Raw genomic sequence first — 27,161 nt, 5'->3', positions numbered from 1 at the left:
CCAAAATTTCACAGCGATGAAAGGTTCATTATCAGTTATTGCACAACACAGTTCTTGCTACCAAAGGTGGCACAACCAGTTGGATTGCTTTTTCCCTTAATAAATGAAATCATCATTTAAAAAAAAAATCATTTTGTATTTACTTGGTTTCTCTTTGTTTAATATGAAAAATTGTTTGATCTGAAAGATGTAAGTATGACAAATATGAAAAAAGAAGAAATCAGGAAGTGGGCAAACTTTTTCACAACACTGTATGTGACGTGAGAATTATTTGAACGCTGCAGAAGGGGGATCCGATATATTGTATCTGGCAACCCGCACTGGCTTTGACGTGCCCGAGCTGGTAGTGCGGTGTGCATCTGGAAGTTGTCGCCATCATATCTAGCTAAATATTATCCTAGCTCTCAAGTCAGTCAGCGGCTGTGTTCTAGGATATACAGATAATGATACAGTTAGGCTTACTGTGCTGAGCTTCTGTGGACTGCTGTTATTGATCAGTGCTCAGGACTGCCGTGTTGTGTAGTTTACTGACACTAGCAGCGGCTGTTGTCAAAGCTCACATTAGCGAAGTGTTCTTGAGAAGCGGTGAGGGGCGGAGGACTGCTCCGTCTGACGAAGTAGCTGGCTAGACAGACATTTAACGTCAAAGTTAATAAAGCCACGGCCGTGAGCGTCTTGTATTCTCCCCGTTAGCTTGCCTGCTGTCGTTGAGGTTTGTAACGTCCCACAGCCAAGGAGCTAGCAGCTCCACCAAGCTAGCTGCAACTCCGCCGAGAAACAACGAAGATTCACAGCTGACGGAGCTAAACCTCCGGCTGGGATCGGTCTGCCGCGACGGGAGCCTGTTAAACTGGAGCTGGCATCGTCACATCTCCTGCCTCTAACACGTATGTCCATCTGTTTGTGCTCAGTCTGCTTATAATTGTGACTTATTGTGGCCTTTCCTGTTGGAGCTAACTTCCTTTGCAAAGTCTCAGCGGTGACTCTTCACCTGCAGCTAGATTAGCCGGCTATAGCCACCACGTAGCCACATTGTTGTCGTGCTAACTTTATAATACAAGTTGTACATCAGCAGCAGATGGGAAATGAGTGTGGGGTGTTTATATTCTGGTGGGTCATTTTGTGTGTCGTGCAGCGGGCTGCTGTGCCTGACAACTGGGAAGATGTCTGAAGGGGAGAGCAAGCAGGCCCCGGACACCGTCCAGGAAGTGAAGCCGGAGTCGGCGGCCGCTGCTCCCACAGGTCAAAGTGTGTCATCCGTGTCTCCGCCGGTGTCCGTGGTGACCCAGCCTCCTGCTACTGCTGCCACAGAGGACGAGGAAGAGGAGAGTGAGGATGAGTCAGAGATTTTGGAGGAGAGCCCCTGTGGACGCTGGCAGAAACGCAGAGAAGAGGTAGGGAGGAGACCTATATTTTGATGGGATTAGGTTTACTTTCACTAATGTTTAGATAAAAACCTGATGCGTTATCTGTTTATTTTTTACTTCCCTAAAGGTGAATCAGCGCAATGTGCCTGGGATTGATAATGCTTACTTGGCCATGGACACAGAAGAAGGAGTCGAGGTGGTGTGGAATGAGGTCATGTTCTCAGAAAGGAAGAATTTCAAACTACAAGAGGTGGGTGCAGAGCAGGGCCGGTGCGGTAAAATACAGCTGAAGCACTGGGTGACAATGCATCTATCCACAACTGGGCTGCATATAGTGAGAGAGCAGAGTCTGCATTACCTTACTTGACAGAAGTCTGGGAATTTTTTGTTATTTTTTGGCCATTTTATGAACAAAACCAGTATTATAACTTACGTGAGTTAAGCCTTACTTAAAAATAAAAATATTTCATCACAGTCCTGGTGATTTTTCCTTGGTTTATGGCCAAAACCTCTTTTGTATATGCAGGGAAAAACCCTAATTGTGATCATAATATGGTTGTTGTCAACAAGAGGGCATTCATGCTTGGAACCAACAAAATACCCTAACAAGGGTTTTAAGGATTGGTTTTCATGTGGTTTGTTGTTCTCTTTACTGTAAGACTGCTGATTTACTTTTTTCTCTTTGGTTTTAAGCTCCTTAGGCAAGTGGTTGGGCTCATTACTGCCAGAAACCATAGCAAAGGTCACGCTGTACCTATGTAGTTGCAGAAACAGATCAGAATTTTGGAAGGGAGGGAGTTTGTGGACTAAAAGAACAGAACAGTAGAATCAGTATTTCAAGTGATTAAAAGATTTTTAAAATATTTCAGTCCTGGTTGATTTGGTGACCCCTGCAGTCAGTGGTGGTAACAGCAAGTACAGTTTTATGCTGCAGGTCACAAATTCATGGGGCTAAATGATCCACACAATTCAAAGGATTTTGATTGTTCTCCCAGAAGCATTTTGAGATACAAGACTTGAGATTCTTTAAAGTTCTCTCATTCAAATGTTGTCTCCAGAGGTGGATTTAGTTGAAGATCCACCCTGCTGCTTACCTTTTTCAGCTTTTCGACTGGATTACTGTAATTCACTTTATTTTGGAGTCAGTCAGTCGCTACTCTCACGTCTGCAGCTGGTTCAAAATGCTGCTGCACGACTTTTGATGGGAACTCAAAAGAGAGAGCACATGACCTCTGTCCTGGCCTCACTTCACTGGTTGCCTGTACATTTTAGGATTCATTTTAAGATTCTTATGTTTGTTTTTAAATCTTTGCACAATCTTGCCCCGCCTTACCTCTCTGAGCTTCTTCACCCCTACATACCTTGCCGGTCTCTCAGGTCAGCAGACCAGCTGCTCTTGGAGGTACCAAGATCAAGAAGGAAGCTCAGAGGGGACAGGGCTTTCTCTGTTGTTGGTCCTAAGTTATGGAATGACTTGCCTTTGCAGGTTAGAGCGGCCCCTTCACTGTCCACTTTTAAAGTTCGTCTTAAAACCCATCTTTTTTCCTTGGCTTTTAACTCCAGCGGGATCTAGTTTTAAACTGTTTTTTTTTTTTTTTTGTTTTTTTTTTGTTTTTTTTTTAACCTGAAAGAGTTATTAAATTGTTATTTATTTGTGTTTTAATGTACAGCACTTTGTGTCAGCTGTGGTTGTTTTAAAGTGCTTTATAAATAAAGATGGTATGGTATGGTATGGTAAATATGAGACTGTGGGAGTAGTTCTGTATTGGGTAGCTCCTGGCTTGAGCTCATCAGGGACCGGATAGTTCGAGGCTCTTGGCATGTCACGATCTCAGGTCATTACGAGTAGACATTTAGTGAGATTTAAGTAGTTTGTTGGAGATTTTAGTGTTTTAAAATAGTCAAAAAAGAGAAACAAGTCCTATACTTAAAGGCCTTCATACTCGAGGTCTGTATAGAAAAAACAACCCTGAACCAATGATGGACACTTAAGTGTGGAATTCGCATTTTAATCTTTCAATTACAAGACTGTCCAAACACTAAGCTGTCACGCTAGCCAAGAATCAGCTATTAATATTGTTTAGACCTCTGTCTGACTATTAAACTTTTTTGGAGTAAAACTAAAATGTATGTTTCACTGTGTATTAATGAGTAAAGTTTCTGGGGTTTTTTTTTTGTTTTCACCAAAGGAAAAGGTCAAAGCAGTGTTTGACAATTTAATCCAGCTGGAGCATTTGAACATCGTGAAATTCCACAAGTACTGGGCTGATGTCAAGGAAAACAGAGCGAGGGTAGGAGATCATTCTTTGTTCCTTTTGATCATTTCATCAAATTACGTAAACACAGGTACTATGGCCTGGATTCTTATTTAATTTCACTGTATTTTTTTTTTGTGTCTGCAGGTTATTTTCATCACTGAATACATGTCCTCAGGAAGCCTCAAGCAGTTTTTGAAGAAGACAAAGAAAAATCACAAGACAATGAATGAAAAGGTGGGAACGGCTCTGCTGGAAACCACCAGTGGATTTTGAAATGCAGATCCATTGGAGAGATCGAAAACAGTTGAATAAAAATCGTGTTTAGCCTGTTGAAGATATAAACCTTTCTCTATGTTGTTCTTATCCGGCAGGCCTGGAAGCGCTGGTGCACACAGATCCTGTCTGCTCTCAGGTTGGTCTGAAGGGTTACCAGCTCAGTGTTGCAGCATTTGTAGGGTGTGGCACTGACATGATTCACTGTTACACTAATAAAGGATTTATTTATTACAGCTGCATTAGGTTAGCTATGTTACAAAGGTCCTTGTTTTTATTTGCAACCACTTTTTCCTATTCTCCAGTTACCTGCACTCCTGTGAACCTCCCATCATTCATGGCAACCTCACCTGTGACACCATCTTCATCCAGCACAATGGCCTCATCAAGATTGGCTCAGGTGGGCTCCACAGATCACTTAAAGCAGCAAGAGTTTGTAGTGCCCTCAGTGTCTGTTTGGTTTCTATGTTGAAGTTGCTCTCACTGTTATTTGCTCTCCTTTTTTTTTTTTTTTCCTTCCAGTTGCTCCTGATACTATTAATAACCATGTGAAAACCTGCCGGGAAGAGCAGAAGAGCCTTCACTTTTTTGCTCCAGAATATGGAGGTGAGGTCCTCCCGGTGTATCGTTTAGTCCTGCTGAGGTGTGCAGTTGTGTTTCTGTAGTTCTGATTCGTTTTTGTCTGTTTTCAGCTGTTGCCAACGTTACCACAGCCGTGGATATCTATTCCTTTGGAATGTGCGCCTTAGAGGTGAGAGGATGTCTCTTTCTGCTCCGAGCTGTTACGTCACCTGCTCTCTTGTTTCTGTGGTAATAAAACCAGAAAATATGAGAGCATAGTTTGCCTGAAGACCAGCTTCAATGAATGCTCACTATGTCTATTGTCTTCGGCTTAAAAAAAAAAAATACTTTCACTGTCTCACTCCCTCAGATGGCTGTGTTGGAAATCCAAAGTAACGGAGATTCGTCTTATGTGTCCCAAGAAGCCATAAACAGTGCCATTCAGTCCTTAGAGGACCCATTGCAACGGGTGAGTGAGACAGGCCGGCATCTAAAGCTCTCGCGGCTGTTTGGAAGAGAGATTTACAACCTTAAGTGTTCGTCTGCACATTTTCAGGAGTTTATCCAGAAGTGTCTGGAGGTAGACCCCAGTAAGCGACCCACGGCCAAGGAGCTGCTGTTTCACCAGGCCTTGTTTGAGGTGCCCTTACTGAAGCTGCTGGCTGCACACTGCATCGTCAGCCACCAGCGTGAGTCAAAGCGCACACACACAGACACACAGAGACACAAAATCTGATCCTTTTCCTCGTTTTACAAGCTCTTTGATACAAAAGCAGTCACTGGATATTCAGTTCAGCTGTAGACCCAGTAAAACACTTGACACACTTATAAATACCTACATTTACACCTTATTGCTGTAACGAGCAGTTTGAAATAATGTCTGCAGCTTTGAAAGGTCAAATTGTCCATATTTCTAAGTCCATAAATAATAAAGATGGAACAGTTTAGCATTTAAAGCCATTATGCAGCTTTCAGCATATACCAAAACACTGTGCTATATACTCTTCAGGTGCAGACTTGAAGACTTGTGCACAGTCACACAAATGTCCTGTTATGTTTTTATTTTGAAAAACTATCATTGATCATTGTTCTTCTTTAATAGTGATCTCTTCTGTTTACCTCAGACATGATTCCTGAAAATGCTTTAGAAGAGATGACAAAGAACATGGACCCCAACCTCGTTATTGTTGAAGGCAAAGAGGGAGTTCAGATGAAGTAAGTCTGAGTGTAACATTAGGAAACATGAATTGTGGAGATTTCTGTGATTTTCATCATCTCAATAATAACTCTTACATTCTAAGATATTGGAGCAATTTGGGATTGCACCTTTTTATTGGAGTAATATTTAAATCCAGTCTTTTCCTTGAAGGTTGCATTACTGTTAAATCGTACAGTGTCTAATGTTTTCTGACTGTTTAATTAATGGAGTGCAAATAATAGTCTTTGGTTTGCCCCAGGCTCTCCCAGTTTCCTGCTCTCGAGCTGGACAAATTTCTGGAAGACGTAAGGTAAGAGAACAGTTGGGAACACACTTTGGAACAAATTTGTAGTCGGTTAGAAATTTCTTGCTTGAATGTGTGGATCAGTTGGCAAAATCAGCTGAGGGAAGGTGAAATGTGAGTTGCTTCCACTGTACTGAAACCAAAAACAGGAAACTGCGGTCAGATTTGTTGCGTGTTCAGTAAAAGCTGTTTGGATGCACAAAATGATGTGCAGCTGTCACATTTTAACAAAAGCTGATGCTTGACCTTTGTTTTAACAGGAATGGGATCTACCCTCTGACTGCCTTTGGGGTCCCCTGTCCTCAGCAACCCCAGCAGGAGGCTGTGAAGTCACCCATAGTTCCCCCATCGGTCAAAACCCCGACTCCTGAACCCGCAGAGCTCGAGACGAGGAAGGTAAGAACAGAAAGCAGACCTCAGTTAGAGAATTAATAGTACTCTACATAGGTTTTAAAGTCAAAAATATGTTGCATCACTGTCTTTATCAGCATTTGCCTTTATTAATAATAATGATTCAACCTTTTTTCATCCCAGTCTGCATGTCAGTGCATTAAGCAGTTTTCCTTTTGGTCCTGTCAGGTACTTCAGATGCAGTGTAATATTGAGCCTGTTGATGAGGGCACCAAGCATCATGTAAGTCACACCTCAGCCTGTCTGATGAGTGATGAAGTAATGCCGTCTGTACTGTATGTGAAGGTGCTTTGTTAGACTTCTGAATGGACTCATTTCATTCTTCTTTCAGCTGACCTTGCTGTTGAAACTTGAGGACAAATTGAACAGGCACTTGAGCTGTGATTTGTTACCAAGTGAGTGTCTTGTTTTGAGAATATTTCACCATGCTTTCATATTTGCATCAATTTCTTATGTGAGAAATGCTTTGTCAAGAGAGCACAGTGCCATAGATTTGCTGTAGAGGTTGAGCTCAAAGTATTGATACATTTAGTGTATTTTCTATCTCAAAGGATTTTTCTTTCATCTACTGCTGTTTTTTTTGTTTTTTTTTTTGGTGCATTGCTACCTTGACACTGCACTCACAAGCAGTGTTGGGTAATGTTGCTTTTAAGTAACTTGTTACATTATACCAGTAAAAATAATCTGATACAATGTTGCATACTAAAAATAAACACCTCCACTTTCCAGTTAGCTTGCACAAGTTGGGTCCTGTTGTGCATTTACTTCCTAGTGCAGGTTCCAGAAGTGTGGGCTGTGTCCCCCTGCTGGGCTTTTTAGGCAGTGCAGGTGGGCCACAGGAAGAGATTTACAATAATAAAAAAAAGAAAAAACACAGTTTGCTCTTGTTTAATTTAGTTTAAAAACTCCTATTAAATATTCACTTACAAAAAAGAAATTAATAATGAAACATGTTCATTTGTTGATAACATCTTGGGGCTCATCAATTGTGGGTTAAAAAAAACTCAAGTGGAGCTGTGCCTGCCAGTTGCAGGAAGTAAAGCTGTTAATAGAGAATCAGCCTCAACAAGTAAAGCCTCAGATCAAATTGAATTCACAAAAAGAAAATGCTTACTGGGCTTGTATGACGATCAGTGATGAAATGTTTGAGTGGTGGAGCTGCGCTTAGCTTGCAGGTACCTCTTCAAAATGTGCTGTTGAGCTCCTTAGCGCTTGACAGGAGTAGACAGGATGGAGTAGGTGTCTAAACACTTTGTCACCCCATCCCCGTTTAAATATTGTGCTTTTGTTCAGATGAGAACGTGCAGGAGCTGGCTGTGGAGCTTGTTCAGCTGGGGTTCATTAGTGAGGTGCGTCGAGTTCCTTATGACCTCTCTTACCACATTACACTGCTATTAGTTGTACACCCTCTGCTGAAGATTTAGTCTGACCTCACTCTTTCTATTTCAGGGCGATCAGCCTCGACTCACATCCGTTCTCGAAGAGGCCTTCTCGAAGTTCTACAACCGGAATGGTTCTCTCAATCCGGTGACTGTTTCCTCATAGCGGAGGACTCATCAGGCCTTCCTTCAGCCTTCCTCATCCTTTTACAGCAGGACTAGCTTTTGCTTCATCTCCAAGTTGCAGGAAAGCCTTTGCGAGGACAGAGGAGGAAGCTTCAGTCTGACTGCACATCCCGCAGCCTGTTCTTGTATCTTCTAGTGGGAAAAGCTGCCACTAAGTGGTTGTTGCTTTAGATCTCTTTGTTTTCCCACCAAATACAGCCATCTGCTTCTCTGTTAAGAGGAAATCCTAGTTGCAATGGAAAATACAAATGTTTTCACTGTTTGGCTTATTTCTTTCAATTCTGAAGTAGTGAAGAAATGGTAGAGGTAAGCAAAAAAAAAAAAAAAATGGTAACAGTATTTTCCTTAAGTCAGTGTTAAAATTGTATTTTAAACATTTTTACTTTAAACTGTTTAATAGTTGTCTGTATGGGGGGGGGACACCTTTGTCTTGGCATACTGAAGTGTGTGCGTGCGTGTGTGTGTGTGTGTGTGTGTGTGATATACGGTGTTATAGGGTTAAATCTGGTCGTCTGGTCCTTTTTAACTTCAGCAGCGAGTGTGAAGCATCTTCTTACCTTGTGTCACTTCTGGAAGACTCGCATCAAACGAGCATCAGTTTTACTTCAAAGTTCTGTAATTGTGCAACATAGTCATGAAATATGCAACCGAAACACAATCTGAAGAGCTACAGATAAAATATTCAAAAGATCAAACTATTTATTTGTGTTTATATCTTTTTCTCAGTGTGTAATGTACTTCACTTCCAGCACTAAGGCCGGTGGTTGTTTTGAATGTATGCTCTTACTTGCTCTTTTTTTCTTTAAATTACGCTGTTATTTTTTTTCACAACAAAGAGGTGGTGTCGCTTCATTGTGGTCCAGCTACTATAAGTAGAAAAATTGCAGCACTTATGAGTCTGGGGTAGGTTAATGAAAAGTTGTCTGTAGGTGGCGTTTTACAAGCAAGGGGTTGGTTAGATCCATGTGGACTTCCTTTAGCGTTTAAGCATGTGATGGATGATTGTCATCAAGGTTGGTGAATGCATGTATGCTTTTCCATGTCTAAATGGAAACTGATGCATGCCATTAACTTGCTTCAGGAGTTTGTTTTGTTTTTGCTTTCAAGATTTGTGATATTTTACCATGTAGAGAGACTTGTCAGCTTAGGCCCATCAACCTTTAGCTCATGTAGTTCTGACATAGGTTTCCTTCATGGACACCAGAGCTAAAATCTTTTGAGAAGTTTGGCTAACTAGCTCAGACCACCCAGTCGTTAACTGTCTGGGGATCTCGCTGCTAGTTTGCGCCTTTATCCATCCTGTCGGAGATGTCCTGTGGCTTATGGGTTGTGTACACCAATAGGAAGTTTATGATTTAGAGATGGAAATTTAGTCAGTGATCCAGTGTTTGGTTTCTCCATGCTGTGACAGGGTCTGTAGATACTGTGAGACAAGAGTGTTGGACTGCCTGGCATGCTTGTAACCATCTTGTGCACTGTATGCTGGACACTGCTCTGTTTCTGCAAAGCATTAACCCTCTTTTTTTTTTCACTTCCTGAAATAAAAAAAAAAAACACTGTCAGCACATAATGATGTTTGTGGGTGTGTCTTTTTTTTTTTTTTTTTTTTTTTTTAAATAAAAGCACTGCTGTACAAAGAGATCAACTTCCATGAGCAACCAACCCCTATTCCCCCCCCCCCCCCCCCCCCCCCCAAAAAAACAAATAAACCCAAAAAATGTGTACTTAGGCCAGAGTTGTTATAGTTATGTCTGGATTCTTCCATGGAAAATCCATCAGCGCTTCCCACTTGACTTGAAAATTATTTTAAACTTTGGCAGGTGGAATATCACACTATTCTGAGTAACAGGCCCTTGAAGTACTTTAGGGAGGGTTGAAATTTGGTGCTTTATAAGTCACACTGCTTTTTCCTACTCATTGCTTCGCAAGTACCAGACACCTAAAAACCAAATGTATGCTGTTTACAGCCACTCAAAGGGTCATAATCTACAGTCCTTTTTTTTCTTTGACCAACTTTAAGTGTCAATATCATCGTGTGTATCATAGTTTAATATCAAAACTGCACCAATTTAACGTCTGCAATGTGAAGTAAGAGAAATAAGAATTTGATAACTGAATATTTTTGACAATTTGTTGGAGAAATGTCAAAAAGTGCATTTTTGGGTAAACTTTCAGGAATCGCATCATCATGTGGGACTGGTTGCTGGGCAAAATGAGCCGTATCATCTAAAAGCACTGTTTTTAACTACATTTTGACCCTAGGCTCATCCTCTAGCACTGCACACATGCAGTTAGGCCCGTAAGTATTGAGACAGCAACACCATCTTAGTGATCTCTGCCTGTGTACACAACACGAAGGATTTAGATCACTGAAAATGCGATTCAAGTGCAACTTTTTATCTCAACTGTTCTTTGAATTTTTAACCGTAGCCTCCTATTTTCAGTGGCTGAAAAGCAATTGGACAGGCTAACATTTTTAAATATAAGGATTTTTAATACTTTTGTGGTCAACAACTGCCTAAAGTCTTGAACCCATGGATGTCTCCAAATGCTTTATGCTCTGCTCGTGCCATCACTTTACCTCCGCTTAGTTTGGCAGATAAAATGTGGCATGGTTCGGATCACAAGCCGTTTCCTGACAGATGTAAAATCTACTGTGGTATTAGAGGCGAAACCACAAAAACTGCTATGCGTTAAGGGCAGAAGTAAAGAAAGCTCATAATAGGTCTTAGATATTCTGAAATAATCAGTGTGTCTCTTGTCAATTTGTTGTGAGGGTTTATGAGCCAAAACATTTAGGAAAATGTTCTTCAGTAGCCTTTGCATTAAACTTTTCAGAAACTTTTATCTTTAAAGACAGAAAATGAAACTGTGAATGGCTCCCGAGTGAAGGAACATGCGCACATATACACAAATGAGACTCATTCAGTAATGTAAATAATTTATACAAAACAGGATCCTGGCATATCAGGAGTGTGATCTCCAGCCTCAGAGCATCATTGTTTGAATTAACAATTGTCCGTTCAAAAACGTTAATAAACTGTAGCCCTTGTACAAGTATATTCATGTACATAAAGTCACAATGTGTGCTCAAATAACAGTTGAATAAAACACATTTCATGCTGACAAACACATTGCCGTACAAAATTACAGCAGTATAATAGAAGAACAGCGAGACTAAAAAATATTTTTGATATAAAACACCCTAAAAACACGCTCTAAATAAAAAGCTACCAAAATGGTGACATCCAGTTTGTGAGTGTTTTTCAGATGCGTGGGTAATTTTCAATTCTGTACACAGTAAAAAAAAAAAAAAAAAAAAATTTTAAATGAAGCAAAAACTACAAAGACAGTACATAGCACTTCAATTCAAACACATTACTCTTTCACATTAAAATTTGTTTTACTTCCGAGTTTGAAAGTATATAGGCACAGTAATTTCATCCGTGAGCCACGTTTCGTCACTACCGTCCGTCGCTGTTCACAGCTCAGCTTTAACTCTCGGACAAAGTCACGGTCTCCTCTTTCCCGGATGCCACTGTGGAGCCACAAGCTGCCAAACATCAAAATTAGCTGGCTCTCAGTCGCAGCTCACGCGAGCTCCTTTTGCTAGATTTATCAGGTCAGTAAGACAACAAAATGTCACTTAATTGTTCTCAAGAGTCTCCCGGACCGCAACCGGTAAGATTCATACAAAGACGACACCTGTTACGTAGAAATATTCCAACTCTGAAGGGTTTCATTCCAAAACACTGTGTGTCGAACGCACATCTTTTGTCTGAATTTCAGCACAATTCAAATATTTCTGATTCTCTATTTACAGGCACACGCAAGAACATCTTGGTGGATACTTGCTTTAAAAATTTGGGGTATGGTAAGTAGTCATTTACACTTTGATAGAATGGTACAAGCCACAGCATTAAAACCACTGACCGGTGAAGTGAGGAACACTGATGATGTTACAATTTTCAGCAGGGAGGTTTTGAATTTACTTTGACACAAAGGTCCATCCATCCATTCATCCATGCTCAGACCTCCCTCTCCCCACCTGCCACCTCCAACTATTCTGGGTGGACACTGAGGCATTCCTAAACCAGCTGAGACATATTCTCTCCAGCATGACCTGGGTCTGCCCTGGGGCCTCCTTCCAGCAGCACATGCCTGAAACACTTGACCTAGGAGGTACCCAGGAGGCATTCTTTCCAGATGCACGAACCACCTCCCTTTGATGTGGAGGAACAGCAGCTCTACGCTGAGCCCTTCCAAAATAACCAAGCTCCCCACCCTCTCTCTATAAGGAGGAGTCCAACCACTATTTCAAGGGAGCTCATTTCTGCCGCTTGGACCTCATTCTTTCAGTTGCTACCCAGAGATTGTGGCCACAGGCAAGAATGGAACATAGATTGACAAGTAAATCACCACCACAGAACGTGGGATTATCATCCACATAAATATTGTGGTAAACCAAACACACCACCACAAGGTAGGGGCACTCCCCAATCTGTGGTTTCCCTTAAAAAAATGCCCAGGAGCTACTCAAGAAACATGAAAAAACAGCCTAAGATGGGGATTATACTCAGTTTTGGACAACAGACACCTGCGGAGACCATTGACGAGTAGACCGTCCTGGTACAGTGTCTGAAGTCCACCAACCCAAAGATCTGCAGGAAGACTTGCAGTCACTGTCTGCTGACATTTACTCAGACCCAAGCATACTCACAGATGCTGAAACTATAACAGACTGACCCTAACCTCCAAACTCCCAGATCTCAATCCAAACAAGCAGGATGTGCCTGAAAACTCACAGTCCAAAGTGACCCCACCTAAAAAAAAAAAAAAAAAAAAAAAACTTCAGGAATCAAAGGATCTGCTGCCCCAGAGGTCCTGTGTCCATACCCTGACTGTTGTGATGGCACAAGGGGGGCCCACACAATATTCAGCTGGTGGTTTTAATGCTGTTGCTAATCAGTGTGAGTGTGTGTGTGTGTATATATATTAGTTTGGACCTGTGTTTTTTTTTGTTTTTTTTTTCAATAAAGAGATCTCATTAAGTCCATTAACACAACCACTGAGGTTTGGAGATAATCCTATATTAGGATTTTATCTCTGTATAATCATGTTTAGACATGAATGTTTGCATTTAAACCATTTACCCAAAATCTGTTAAAGATTTAAATCTAAAATACTTGAGAATATCTATTTTTAATGGACCCTTTTTCAAAGAAAAGCAGAGACGATCAAAAGCGTGATGGCTGAATTCCATTTAGCGGCTCCAGTTAACGACTTGCTGAGACACCTGAACAGCAGTCAGCCACTGTGATTTTATTATCAGTACCTGTACTTTTCTAATTGCAGCAGTCCATTCGATCATTATATTCTTATAAACACTGACAATTAAGTGACAAATAGTGATTTAAAAAAAAAAAGATATTACTTTGAACCTTCTTGTCAATATTGCAGCAGATCAAAAAAAGTCTGAATTCTTACACATTTAAGAGTATAATACATATACTGACTTAAATATTTTTGATTGGTTCATTTTACTTTCATGCCAGGAGTTACACTGTACAGAGCAGGCATGAAATATTTTACAGCTGCAGCAGAGAACTTGTCGGTGGCATGTTACAATAAAAATTTACCCCGGATGAAAAACGTTAAACATTTCGGTCCAGTTTTCTCTGGACAAGTTGCTCCAGCTGGCTCTAGTTCATCACACTGTTGATGTCCACATCGAGCACCAGGTCTTCATTCAGATAAATCTGCGGGTTCTGATGTGTTTTTTTCTCTGCTGACTACTATATTTGTATTTCATCATGATAGGTAAACCTTTTCATACAAAATGTGGCTTGAGCAGCTCTGCATATTGGATACCTCATTTTGGAGTGAAACTCTTCGACCACAGGAAATATACACAATAATATCAAGTTAGCACCAACAGTGCAGCAAAAGGCATTCGACTTGTGGAGGCTTATTCTGGTTCCACTCATGGCTGGAAGTAGAGGACTTCACGATGCTGTTTAGCTCTGTAATGAACTGGTCCGGATCTGACGAGGTCTGAGGAGGTGTCAAAGCTCCAGGACGTCCTTTATTTCTTCAAACACTGGTACATCAGTGCTCGTGGATTCAGCACGTAGCGCTCGGAGTTGAGTAACTTGGTGAGATTCTGTGGCACATGGGGCCGGGGAACCACGTAGGACATGCCAGGGCTCACTGCCATCACCTCAGCAATCTTCTGCTTCATCTCACTTATCTCCCTGTCCTGCTTCATAACCTTATCTGTCAGAGAAAGGTGTAGATATTAGGAGAGGGGTAGTGAACTGAGCTGCAGTCCATAAGATTTCTGTTATTTCTGCACAGTTTCCTTTGGCATTGTGTCAGAAAAGGCATCCGGCATAAAAAAATCTGCTAAATCAAACACATGGAGATAGCTGCTGTATCAACCCCTTACAAATAAAGCAGCAGCTGAAATTAGCTTCTTTATGTATAATTAGCTCTTAGAAAGCTAATGTTTGCTATCTGAATGCTGCTGTAGCTGTTCTGGAGCTCTCAAACTGTAGCTCTTTTTTCTTTAATCTTTTATTAGTGAATACCACCACATTACAGTTTTTAGGCATTTTCAGTTTGTTTGCTAGCAAACAGGAAAAGCGAGTGGAGAAGCTGAGAGTAGATTTCTCCTCCTGTGTGGGCAGGACTTAATTATGCTCCATCACTAAGTGCTCAGGCATGATTGCACTTTGTCTAAAACGTGACACGCTTTAACAGTCCTGTGCAGAAATATGATGATGTGTATATCAAAACACACACTCAGAACTTTTACTGAAATCCAAATACATATGTATAATGTTTGGTAAAGTCTGGATCAAATTCGTACTATGCGGCCTGTGTTGAAACATTTGAAAGCAGTGAGGTATTGAATGAAGTTAAAAATATTAAGATCCTGGCAGCCACACGGTGGCGCTGTTGGATCCAACTTCCACTACCTCATCATTTGTTCCACAGGCCATGATCTACTTTTCCTTAAAATTAATTTCTAATCTATTGGACAGGATTGATAGGCAGGCAAAACAATTATCTCAATTATTATCAGAAATAAGTATATCAACCTTGGGCGATTTCTAGCTGTCTGCGAGCGTCTCCCAGCGCAGAGAAGAGATCGAGTTTGATGCGAGTCTCAGCACTCAGGTTGTACTCCAGATGTTGAGCTTTTTCCTGCATGGCTGACAAAGTGGACAGCAGCATATCTGTCTCTTTCTCCACACAGCGGTACTTTCCCAAAGCCTGAGTCCAAAGAACACATTAGCAGTAAGGACAAGTGCAAAACATCAATACGCCAGTAATACCTCCTGCGGTGACCACCTGTGGGAGTCGGTGCTTTGGTTTCCTGAGTATCTTTATTTTTTTTTATTTCAGACAAGCAGAGTTTCAGTGGGTTCACTTAGAAAACCAATGCACCACACATAAAATTACTTCCACACAGTGATGATGATCAGCCAGCCATTCAAAAAACATAAAATCTGCACCACATTTGTTACTGAGGTATTCTGAAAGATGACTCTTTCTGGGTCAAAATTACCTTTTGACAATTTCCACTTTGTGAAAGGTGATAAAGAACTGTCATGTTTTTATGAAAGACCTGGCTTCTATTCCAGCATGCTCCATGGAAAGTATGTCACTAAAATGAAATCAAATACCACACAGAACCACAATTTACACACCTAATGCCAGACAAAAAAAAACATCCATACAGTAATACTGCATATTGATGTGATGACAGTGCAATATGGCGACTGCAGGCCAAAATAAAACGGATTACAGAAAATGCTCAAGGTCCCCAATGAAAACCATTCTGTTTTCTTAGAGAACGAAAAGAGTCAAACACACAAAACTCAGAAACAGCAAAAAAAGGACTTCATGACCAAACTGAGGACAACCGAGCACTGGACCACTTGACTCACAGACACTTAAACTCACAAGTTCATTCCCAAATAGAGTAAAAAGATACCTCAACATCACTCTCTAGATCTACCACACGACTCTCTTTCACTTGATACTCCAGCTGTAGTTGTTTGTACTCTGTCTCTAGCTCTTTAACTCTTTTCCTTAACATTTGGGTTTCACAGTGTTCCTGCCTGGTGTAGGAGATGGAGAAAATAAGAGTGTTTGAACTGAAGACTAGTTTGCACAGAAAGAAACAGGACATTTAATTTGCATTTTTAAACACATACAAGAGAGATTCTTTTAAAAGAAGCCATTGGTTATGGTAGTAGGGATTAAAGGATAGTTCTATTTGTTGCTTATCTGTTTTCTTGCTGAGAACTAGAGGAGAAGATCAAGCTCACTCTTGGTTAGGTTAGCGCAAAGACTGGAAAGTGGGATAACCTTGGCTTTTTCAAAGGTAACATAAGCTCAATGGGCACCTGTTCAACTGCTCACTAACCCAAATATCTAATCAGCCAATCGCATGGCAGCAACTCAGTGCATTCAGGCATGTGGAAATGTTCAAGAAGAACTGCTGAAGTTCAACCTGAGCATCAGAACGGGGAAGAACGTGGCATGGTTGTTGGTGCCAGATGGGCTGGTCTGTATTTCAGAAACTGCTGATCTGTTGGGATTTTCTCACACAACCATCTCTAGGGTCTACAGAAAATATCCTCTGGGAGGGAAATGCCTTGTTTTCTGTTTCAAAATGTGTCAGCCCTGTGTTGGATATTTCTTGGCTAAACACAGTGAAAGAAAGCCAAATAAAACAAATAAGTAATGTGTTACTCAGTAAGGCCTCAGTCACACAGGCCTAGAGACTGTTCAGTGTGCTCGTGCTCCTGGCAAACCCTCTGGTTGCAAGTGAAATATGTGCATTCCCCAAACATTTGATGAATGACTGCTCATTGTTCCTAGCTGTTGCTAGGTAAAATTGTTCACAAAGGATGCTGCACCGAAAACCTCCCTGGACTGCTTTGGTCACTAACAAGTTGACACGGTGGCCTAGTTTGTATGAAAGACACCGACTTGTCTGCAAACGCTGGCCAACTATTCACTGAGCAGTAGTGAAACTTCAAAAAAAGCGACACAAACATGTTTCAAAAGGCGAAACTTTTACTTTAAAGGTAAATGGTCTTTTTTCGCATCACACTTTTCACTGTTTCACTACAGGTCGGCCAGTCATTGGGGAATGTTTGCTTCCACGCAAACTAAGGGCGACCGTGGCAATCTGCCAGCAACCAAAGTGACTGCAAGGAAGTGATGACTGGCAGCCTTCTTAACCACCAAACATTGCAAGGCTAACTTGCTAAGGAAGGCTAATCAAAGTAATCTTAATCTCCTCATTTAACTCTCAGTAAGAAAGCAAGTAAACAAGTAATTTATTCCATTTCTTCAAATTTTTGGCCATATGCTCACAGCATCATTTAACTCGGAGTAAGTTTCAGGAAATATAGCAGGGAATTTAAAAGTGTGGGTTACCTGTTTGTGAGGCTCCGTGCTGTGCTTGCCGCCTCCTCCAGTTTCTGAGCCTGTAGCTCAGCCAGCTGCTTTTCAGCAGAGAGTCTGGCCTCTGCCTCTGCTCTGGTCTTCTTCTCCAGCATCACACAAGCCTGCTTGTCCCTCTGCTTGTTTTTGGTTAGGCACAGAATCCTGAAGGGACGATATTAAAGTAGCTTTAAATAAGTTCCCGAAAAGAACATCAATATGTGGGTTACCGCAAATGGTCTCGTTTGAGATTAGCGTCAGTAAACTTCAAGAACAGACATAAATGTTAAACAGGTTTCTTATCATCCTTGTAGTTGTTAAGTCACTGGAGAGCACCTTCCTTTAAAACTGGAGCACGCCTTATCAAAGCTGGTGGTGCTGATCAAAACTGCATAACATGCTCATCTCAAATGGGATTTTAAAGCCTCTGGCAGCTGGACGTGGCTTTGATCTGGTAAATGTGTTAGGAGTACCTCTGTAGCAGGATGAAATAACTAACTGAGACACTCCTCCGCCCCACCCTAATCCACCCCCACACACTTTTTTTCTAGCTCCAAATGTGCTTGGAGTGATAATCTGTTTTGGTAGATAAAAGTGGTCACATATTGGAGGAAATGTGGGAGTGGGAAAAAAATGACATAAAAACATAAGCAAAGTAGATACTGTGGCAATATAGGGGTTAAAAAAAGATTTGTGCAGCAGAGAAGCTCAGCACTGTCTGCAGTACATGCAGCAAAGTAGCATCACAGCTGATCAGCGTTGCCTTCAAAGTAATAAACAAAGACCTCCTCATATTCCGTGTTCTGGATCAATATACTATAATTCATGCACACAGCATATTCACTTTGCTTTATGAATAAACCTTAAATAGTTGATTAAAAAAAACCTAAACTTTTCAAACATTTTCTAGTGCAGGTTATTCTTTTTTTCTTTTTGCATGATAGCAAATTTAAAATCTTTTGGTTTGCTGCTCAGACAGAAGAAGCAATTTCAGGGTCACTGGTTTTGAAGAGGATGCAATTTTTTTTTACCTGTTTGTAATATTTTATTGACCCAGCATTTAAGTGACTGATCAATAAAGAAAGAAAATAGTGGCAATAGGTACAGTAATGTATAAATATATATAAATATAGTTATTGTCTGATAATAACTGGTTCTCTACTCTAAAGCAGGGTTCAAAGTCTCACAAAGAAACAAAAAAAAAATCTGTTTGTCGACCTAATATTTTTAGGTAGCATTTTTGCATGTTTTCACTTGTTATTTATAGACTGAAATAATGTGTAAAATACCAGAGCGAAGGAACCAAATACCACTCACTTGCTCTGGAGCAGCATGTTGGACTGCCTGAGCAGGGAAACCTCTGGTCTCAGGCTCCTCTCGCTGTTGGTCAGGTTGCAGATGTGACTTCGAAGCTCCTGTTCGGACTGCCTGCTCACCTGAAGCTCGCTCTTCAGCCTCCTCAGCTCTTGCTCCAGCCTTCAAGATACACAAAGACCTTTAAGCGCTGCTTTAAGCATCGCATAATTCAAGCTCAGCTAAATGGTGACTTACCTGCTTATCTGGTCAGTGTGGTAATTCTGAGCTGCTGCAGCGCTCTTTTCTGCTGCATCCCTGTTGGGGCTGACTGTTTTAGAGCTGGATCTCTGTTTCTTCTCAGTCCTTCCCGCAGGGGGTGAAGGAGTATTTGAGCTGCTTCTCCTGATTTTTGGTGAGGAGCTCTTAGCTGCCCGCATCGCTTTGCTTCCATGCTCCTCTTGAGGTAGATTTTCTGGGGCCGATGATGATTCTGTTCCTCCTGTGCTGCTGTGCAGCAGATCTTTGGACTCACCCACACTGGGTTTGGATGATGAGGACGATGGCGGCCGGCGGTTTGGTTCGGCGGACCTCACCTCTTGTGACCCTTTTTCTGTTGCTCTCTCTTCACTGCGGATCTGGAGGCAGTCTACGGTGTGTGCCTCATCATGGGCCACCACAGCACCATTCTGACACTGATATTGACTTGACTCGGGCTTGATCTTCCATTTGGAGGCTGTAAAAACCACAAAAAAAAAGGGTCAGTTTCAGGAGTCTACTATGCAGCTCAGCCATGAAACATCTAGAATTAAAAAACAGTTTGCTCACTGTGGTTTGAATTAATATTCAAAACTTTAAACAGGGCCAACATTATTACTTATTAATAGAAAATATTTCTCTCTGACTTAACTCAAGCAGGACAGACTTGCCTGCAGTCTTTTCACTGACCCTTTGGAGAGACTCTCCACTGATTTTACACATGAAAACCTGTTTACACCTATAAACTGTACATAAAAGATGGAGAGAGCCACCCTGACATCACTGATTGTAAGTGAGGACTTCAGGCTTGAGGTGAATGTTTTAGCTTTCACTATCTTGCTGTTTTTTAAACTGGACGTGAAGAGCGTGGGGTGGATTCGAGTGAGAAACCGAGGCCATCACACATTTACAAACAGAGACTTATGAGCATCAAGGTAAGTCCACCCTAAAGCATACACAACTTTATCATCCTTGTTGACTTTAATAAGGACCACGATTCTGGTGACATGTCCACGATGTACTCTGCCTTTTGTTCTATGACAACTAAAAGACAACTTATTTGCTAAGACTCAAAAGTAAGAATCTGCTCTGGAAAACTTTTATAGCTTTTATATAGTCTATACTATAAGTTACTTTTTTGACATTTCGCTTTCCCCTCCAATTAAGAGGAGTTAGCGAAATGTCAAAAAAGTAACTTAAAGGGTCAAATTGTCATATTTTTGACATCAAATCGTGGACCGGAAGTAGGGGGCGTGGCCGGATGCGGCCCGTGGACCGCAAGTTTGAGACCTCTGGTCTATATCTTACAGTTACTGGCCATTAGTGTGTGCTCAGTTTGTAATTCAAATTAAAATAGCCAGAAATTGAAAATATGAATAGTCTATACTGGTTTTTAAAAAAGCATACAAACATTCTACAACTAAAACTTCAAAATGTAATTATCATGCATGTATTTAAGGAACCATAGACTGACATTTTTGCACCTGTGCTTCTATCCTCTTCCCTTCACCTCCCTGTGTCTGATCTGTGAACTGACACATGCTTGTTCTAATCACCTCACTGAGAGGCCCCACGATTGGAGATCGTAATAAACTGTCAGCCTGAAAACAAGAACGACTGCTATCAGAAGAAGAGTGAAAAATCCTGCAGATAAAACGAATGATAGGTGGCAGTGCAAATGCATGGATGGTGCAGGTGCACAGACTCACTGCTGCTGCCATCTGTGCCTGTCTTGGGATAAACCTGCAGGCCTGGGGGGAGCGAGTGCTGAAGTAGGTGCATGTGGAAGTCATTCTCATTCTGCACTGCTTTCTGTATGCGCAGCTTAAAGATATTGGTGAAGTAGCAGGTGGCATCAAACCCCAGATAAACTACAGGATATCCGATACTGAAAGTGAATAAAGAAGCAAAACAAGGGAGTTACAGTAGAATATACTGGATGTTCCCACTTAAATACAGAATCTATAAGTATTTAGGATTAACGTCAAATGTATTAGTTTTTTTTTGTTGTTGTTTTTGTTTTCACACTTAACTGGTCAGTGGTGCACACAAAGTATACGCTTAATGAAGTAATACATGTAAATTTTAAGTATACTTTTATATTTGTATCAAATCAACATACCAGTGTGCAGCAAAAAGATGGGACAGGTTGGCATGCGAGGTTTTAAGGTCTTTGAGTCGAAGTGAAGCCTCCGTGTACACGAGCAGGATCCACAGGGACACTGTCGATATACAGATGCCCTTCTCTAAGGAGAAAATAATCAGATGGAAATAAAATTACTTATAAAGTAAAATAATTACCGTCAAACATGAGTTATTATGAGAGCCACAAAGTGAGGTAGATTTTGCCAAACAGATGATAATCTTCATACTCACCTGTGTGCCATATGTAATTGAACAATACATAGGTGCTCGCCACAAAGAACAGCCAGTGCAAAGGAACAAAAATCAAACAAAAGATGTCCAGGGTGAAGGCAGCACAAACAAAAACAACACAAATAACCTGCAAAAAAGGAAAAGAAAAAAAAAAACAAGAAAATAAAATGTGAGTAATTCACTGAAAATAGAAGAAAAGCCATGTTCTTGTTCACTGCATGAAGCCTACTACACAGCATTGGCTGGCTTATCATCATCAGGGCCAGTGCACAGAATATGAAATCAAACACAGCAGGAATCCTCACCAGCCCATGACAGTGGAAAGTGGTGTACACACTCCCAAAGAAGAGCCAGCACGGCCACAGGTACTCCAGTCTGAATTCAAGGATGAAGTCTGCCAGCAGCACCAGTGTCCACATCACCATAAACTTCAGGAAGGTGTATGCACTACAAAGACATGCAGATTTTTTTTTAAATCCACTGTCATTATTATTATTTCACTTTCATGGGGGGAAAAAAAATGTGCCTCTTCTTCTGATTCCAGTAAATAAAGGCTTTCACATAAAGCATTAGATATACACACAGGCCCAATATGAGACTGGAAATTAAAAAAAAAATAAAAATAAAAAAAATCCCAAAAAACAGTGCTAGCCTGTAATTGAGCCAGCTGCATCTTAAAAATACAAGAGGAGGCACCATAACAGGAAGAATGACTGTTCCCTCGTTCATTTTATTAGGCGGCCACAAGCCAAACAGGAGCTGTGCTTTCCTCCTTTGTTCTGCTCATCCATAGGCTGCTATCACATCACCCCTTCTTTGTTTGGTAACCATGGCAATATTTCATCTGGAGGAGAGAGGGAGCACCACAGCATCCTTCTGCAAGTCCACAACAGCCTTTCAATTTTATTAATAAAGAATGCATTTAAATTAATCTCACAGGTATTTATATTATGATTACTAAACATGCACGTTGTTATACAAGAAATTAGAAATAATTTAATCTGTAGGTGATGGCTATTAAACAACATATTAAATTCATGCTAGAAGCTCAGTTTTGTCTTATTATTCTCCTCAAGTACCATGTTTAATTAGATTAACAAAACTGTGATGTGTGCAAGTTATTCAAGAATAAAAAAGCAACATTTAACCTAAAAGAGTGATGAGGAACAAAAGGAGAACATCAAAACATCTCATAGAGCTGATGTAACTTTAGTTTCTCCATGTTTTAAATATAATTACTGAATGTGCTAGTGCAGTCACACACAGAGAAAAATAAGTATAAAGGGATCGTCACAGCATCTTAAATTCACTTCTTTAAGCAAGTTCTAATCTGCCTTATAATATTTCCAGTAGAGTGTAATATAATTCAGTATTTGCACTTTAAAGGCAGGGGATTAATTCCAGGAAGCCCAAGAAAGAGCACACAAAGAGCAAGAATTTTATCTTTGACTGGCTTGCAAATTCAAAACAATCTCTAAAATAGGATGTTTAAATCTCCCAAATAAACACTATTTCTTGCATTTGTCATATTGTTTCTGTATAAAGAGGCACAATAAAAAAAAAAAAAAGTGTATTTTTTGTTCTTATTTGCTTGTCTTTTCTTGTCTGGACTCAGTCTAGACGCTTCCAGATTTTATGTGCAAAATGAGCCGCCTTCGTTCAGCCTAACAGGAAAACACGGTTATTTAAATTATTTCAAAGAAAAAAACCGAAAAACAAACAAACACTATTATTACGTTAATTTTACACGCAACTAAGTCTGAAGGACGCAGGAGGCGACGAAAAAGCAGATAAACGAAAGAAGGCCGACGTCAACTTGCACCGCTTGTTTTTATTCTGTAAACAACGCGGGCTGAAGTAGCCCAACTCTGCGCAACATTTGCTCCTTAATTCAGCCGCACTGAGGTTCATTAAAGCTCCAGACTGGTGCATTTAAAATGTGAGACACGGATGGAGTGATGGGGATGCGAGTCAGACAGGTGACCTGGGATGACGACGGCTGAAATTTACACAAAGACGGGTACCACAACAAAAGCAGCCGCCAGGCGACGCGGCTCGCTACCTTTCAGACAGCTTCTCCGTGATTTTCAGCTTTTTCATTTTCCGTAGCCTGTTCGCGTCCACATAACGTTTCTTCATCTTATGGCTTCTGCTCCCTCCGTGCTGATGTTTGACACACTGCAGTAGCAGCAGCAGCGAAGGAAAAAAAAAAAACTCAGAGCCGAGAGGAAATATACAACAAACCGGATCCCTGTTTGTGGACGAGGATGCTCAATTCAACCTGTGATGATGTCTGCGAGCAAATATAGCAGACTAACGCTTATGCGCATGCTCAGTGGAGGTTGTACCTACAAGTGTTTATCGCAGGAGGGGAGCAGATCAACACACTGTACAAATGTGTTATATTAATTATGAAAGCCACTGCACAAAAATATCAATCAGCCTAATTATAAATGCAACAATAAACGGATATTTAATATAGAGGCGCATTCATTGTTCAGATACGTTACTTACAGCTGTAAGAAAAAATTCAAATCCACAAGATGATTATCATTCAATTCAATTTATTTATTTTTGTTTACACCCCATAATTTTACTGTTTTGGTTATAACATACACCTTATTTATCCCCGAAATCTGAGAGATTACTTTGTAATAGCAACATTATTTTAAGAACGACTGCTATCAGAAGAAAAGGAAGGCTTTTGTAGGTAGTGGCCACAGACCACCAAGGGTTAACCAAGGACATGCCTCCCCAATCATCACTGATCACTGCCAAAGCGATCAGCATTTTCCTTCATAACTCACAGACTACTTGAAATATACTAGTCATCTTTTGAGACAAATGAATGACACAAAAAATGTAAACAGTAGGACATCTGTATATCTGTGCAACATGTTTTTAGCGACTGGTCTTTACAACTAGTTTTTATTTATAAGTCTGTATACAGGAAGAGATTTTGTGCTGCACTGAAAGTGTTTCCACTGCATGGGAGCAGATTGATTTTTACTCAACACAAGTAACCTGCTCCTACAAGTCAGGTAAGATTACTTTTGTTGAATGAAGATCAGCAAAATACCCTCTACAGGTCAGTTCATGTGCCGTAAACAGAGAAGGATTCCCATAAATAATTCTGATTAATATTTTTGAATCAAATCATAATGGATGGATACACTACACATTTCATTTGTCATACATTGACCAACATTGTATGTATTTTTGTTCTTCATATTCTCTGTTTTCAGTTTGTATGAATTCTGTGTTTTTGCTTGGCTAGAAAAAGAAATATAGTTTCACATGTGTCATTTTGCTTTACTCGGTTTCAGCAACTGTATTGTGTAAAGTTTCATTAGGAGGAACTGAACATGATTTATTGATAAGAAATACAATTAGCTATTTGGCAATTAGACTCCGATGGTCCATCAAAGCAGAAGGAAATCCCAGTGGAGATAGGAATTAGGGCAGGGGCCAAAGCAGTTGAGAAAAACTGTAACACACACCTGAATACTCCAGACAAGCAAAACTGTCCAAACCTCTGCTTTTATATGGATGCTTGCACTTGCTGATGATCAGTTAATTGAATGCACGTGATCAGTTTTCATTTAGGCACCTTCCTGGCCACCACGACTGAGAAGAATGAGGTTGTAAACAAGCACACAATACTCTGAGGAGAAATGTTCAGCCTACTGCTGGCAACATGAAGAAGATGGTAAAACTTATAAAAGGCTTATTCATGTAAGAATTTCAAATGTGTGCTGGACGTGAGTTAATAGAGTTTACTCTGATCATAAACTGCTTGTTAGAACTTTAACACATCATGCATGAAAATAAACAAAAGGTTTTGCAGACAATAGACAACACTTAAGCATCATTTGGTGTGCGTATTTGTTCTTGTCTACATGTGCAGATTTAATGGCCACTCTTGTCCTCTGCTCCGAACAACGAGGCTGGAACCAATGCTGAGAAATGGGCCAAAACCTGCTCTATGAGTTACAGCCCTGCCAGCAGTAGAAATCAGCAGTAAGCTCATTACACCTCAGACCTTACATGAAGTCTGCCACAAAAGCATAGAAGCAAGCATTAGTGTCTTTGTTTGGTTTTTTGACTGTTTTAATCCAAAAATGAAAATAAATCAGTCATTTTGAAGTAGTAGAAGAGCATATTTAAAAACAAACAAACAGAGAAGAATGCATATAGCATATTATGAATCATTGTTTTTTGGAGAGAAAGAACTGTTATCCCAACCATTTGATGCATTTGTTGTTTTTCATGGCATAGTTTTGTTGGTCTAAGTTTATAAAAATGTTATTTTATGTTTGTTGTTTTATGTTTGTCTTTCTTTCTGTACTGATGTCATCATGTTTCATTTATTTGACCATTTTATAAAAGAGCTGATTGGCTCAAAGAAGGCCAATCATCACCAATTTCCTAGAATTCACAAGACAAGAATTTCCTTTGGGTTCTTAATGTGAGCACTCATTCATTTTGTGAATTAAAAAGTCTCACACTGATTAAAATATCTCTCTCCTTCTCCTCTTTAAATGCAGCCTGTGGCTGTGGGGGAAATCTGTATATGTCCCGGTTTAAGAACAGGTGGAGTAACATAATCCAGACCTGGTTCAACGAGGTGAAGGACTTCAGCCATGGAGTGGGATCTATTAATGGAGGAGTATGAAGAACCTGTACGTGGACAACATAAACAGGTTCTTCTTCTTTCAGCTCCCTTTATAGGTCACCACAGCAGGTCATCTATCTCCATTTCACCCTGTCCCTGGCAAAAATAATATGGGGAATCAAATAAACTTCCTTTTTTTGCCAGCTTTTATTTCTTTTCTGTCTCATTATTATCTGTACATTTTAAAACCTGGGGAGATACTCTACTGAGTGTTTTCAAATACACATAATGTTGAAACTATCATTAGAAGCAACTTGTGATTGAGTAGCAATTTCTTGAGTGAGAGTAAGTGAATGCAGCAAAAGTACTGTGAGAAATGTGAGCAACTTGCATCTAATTTGTCATTAAATAGTAATTCAAAAGTGCTTTGCCTCTACAGAGGATAATCATGACATGTTTGGGGTGACATCCTGGGTGAGTATTCACTGTAATGGTTAATATTTGATGATCTAACTAACTTACAATTTCAGTGGAAACTACTAGAAGGGATCTCCTCCTGTGGTGACTGCCCCATCTCCTGTGAAAACAAGCTGTGCCATAAGTACAAAAATCCCATCATCATAGAATTTGTAAAATAATACAATTTAGCAGCTCTTTATTTGTGATCACAAACTACCTCTATTCTCAGCAGTTGATAACTTAAACATATAAAACATATATATTCTATAATAAAAGAGCTTGTACCCCTCTTGCCACCTCAGTTATTTTTATGTTTTATGGTTCTTTATCAGTCTGATCAGAAAACTACCTGATGCAGTAATGGGGCTACAACCACCCAAATATGGCCTCTTGGTGACCCGCCTCCTGCAAGTGCACCAATCAGATTATAATAAATGGACTGGTTCTTATATAGCACTTTTCTACTCTGCCTTGAGCACTCAAAGTGCTTTATTCACCCATTCACACACATTCATACATGCACTTCTCTCTATAACTAACCTTGGGGTTCAGTATCTTGCCCAAGGATACCTTGGCATTGGGCAGGAGCAGCCAGGGATCAAACCACCAACCTTCCAAATAATAGGTAACTCCTGAACTACAGCCACCCCATTATCTAAATGCCTCAATAAGGATATGCCTATAAAAAAAAACAAAAAAAAAACTGTGTTTGTGTTGTATCTTCTCAGCTTCTCACCTAAAACCTCCACATGAAAAAT

At 40.4% G+C, this 27,161-nt stretch overlaps 3 protein-coding genes across 4 annotated transcripts; 2 read left to right on the top strand and 1 right to left on the bottom strand.

Moving 5' to 3' along the window:
• The first annotated feature begins 312 nt into the window (after positions 1-312).
• Positions 313-9,507, top strand: nrbp1 (nuclear receptor binding protein 1). 2 transcript variants are annotated; one of them, XM_030721461.1, is made up of 18 exons: positions 313-887; positions 1,136-1,394; positions 1,495-1,617; positions 3,557-3,658; positions 3,770-3,859; positions 3,997-4,037; positions 4,204-4,298; positions 4,421-4,504; positions 4,591-4,649; positions 4,830-4,928; positions 5,016-5,148; positions 5,584-5,674; positions 5,917-5,967; positions 6,222-6,357; positions 6,541-6,594; positions 6,704-6,767; positions 7,666-7,721; positions 7,822-7,917. In XM_030721461.1, the coding sequence occupies exons 2-18, from the start codon at positions 1,164-1,166 to the stop codon at positions 7,915-7,917; spliced, it is 1,605 nt and encodes a 534-aa protein (XP_030577321.1). In that variant the 5' UTR covers positions 313-887; positions 1,136-1,163. The 2 variants fall into 2 exon arrangements, with proteins under 2 accessions (XP_030577321.1, XP_030577322.1); XM_030721462.1 differs by lacking the exon at positions 313-887 and having other exon boundaries at positions 1,164-1,394; positions 7,822-9,507.
• Positions 9,508-10,897: 1,390 nt separating this feature from the next.
• Positions 10,898-23,587, bottom strand: LOC115774697 (macoilin-1). Its single transcript, XM_030722070.1, has 11 exons — positions 23,392-23,587; positions 21,635-21,776; positions 21,330-21,456; positions 21,076-21,199; positions 20,663-20,841; positions 18,954-19,431; positions 18,720-18,878; positions 17,397-17,567; positions 15,940-16,066; positions 15,041-15,215; positions 10,898-14,213 (listed from the first exon to the last, which is right to left on the bottom strand). Exons 1-11 carry the CDS (start codon positions 23,466-23,468, stop codon positions 14,023-14,025), a joined length of 1,950 nt encoding a protein of 649 aa, XP_030577930.1. The 5' UTR covers positions 23,469-23,587; the 3' UTR covers positions 10,898-14,022.
• Positions 23,588-24,910: 1,323 nt separating this feature from the next.
• On the top strand, positions 24,911-26,857 carry LOC115774619 (cysteine-rich venom protein-like). The gene is given in 5 exon segments (XM_030721976.1): positions 24,911-24,982; positions 24,985-25,038; positions 25,258-25,336; positions 25,877-25,998; positions 26,765-26,857. Coding segments are annotated over 5 exon segments (420 nt in total).
• The last annotated feature ends 304 nt before the right edge of the window (positions 26,858-27,161 follow it).

This window comes from Archocentrus centrarchus, chromosome 24 (genome assembly GCF_007364275.1).
Source record: "Archocentrus centrarchus isolate MPI-CPG fArcCen1 chromosome 24, fArcCen1, whole genome shotgun sequence".
NCBI lineage: Eukaryota > Metazoa > Chordata > Actinopteri > Cichliformes > Cichlidae > Archocentrus > Archocentrus centrarchus.
Note: the sequence above shows the minus strand (reverse complement) of the source record. Positions and strands in the feature narration are given on the sequence as shown.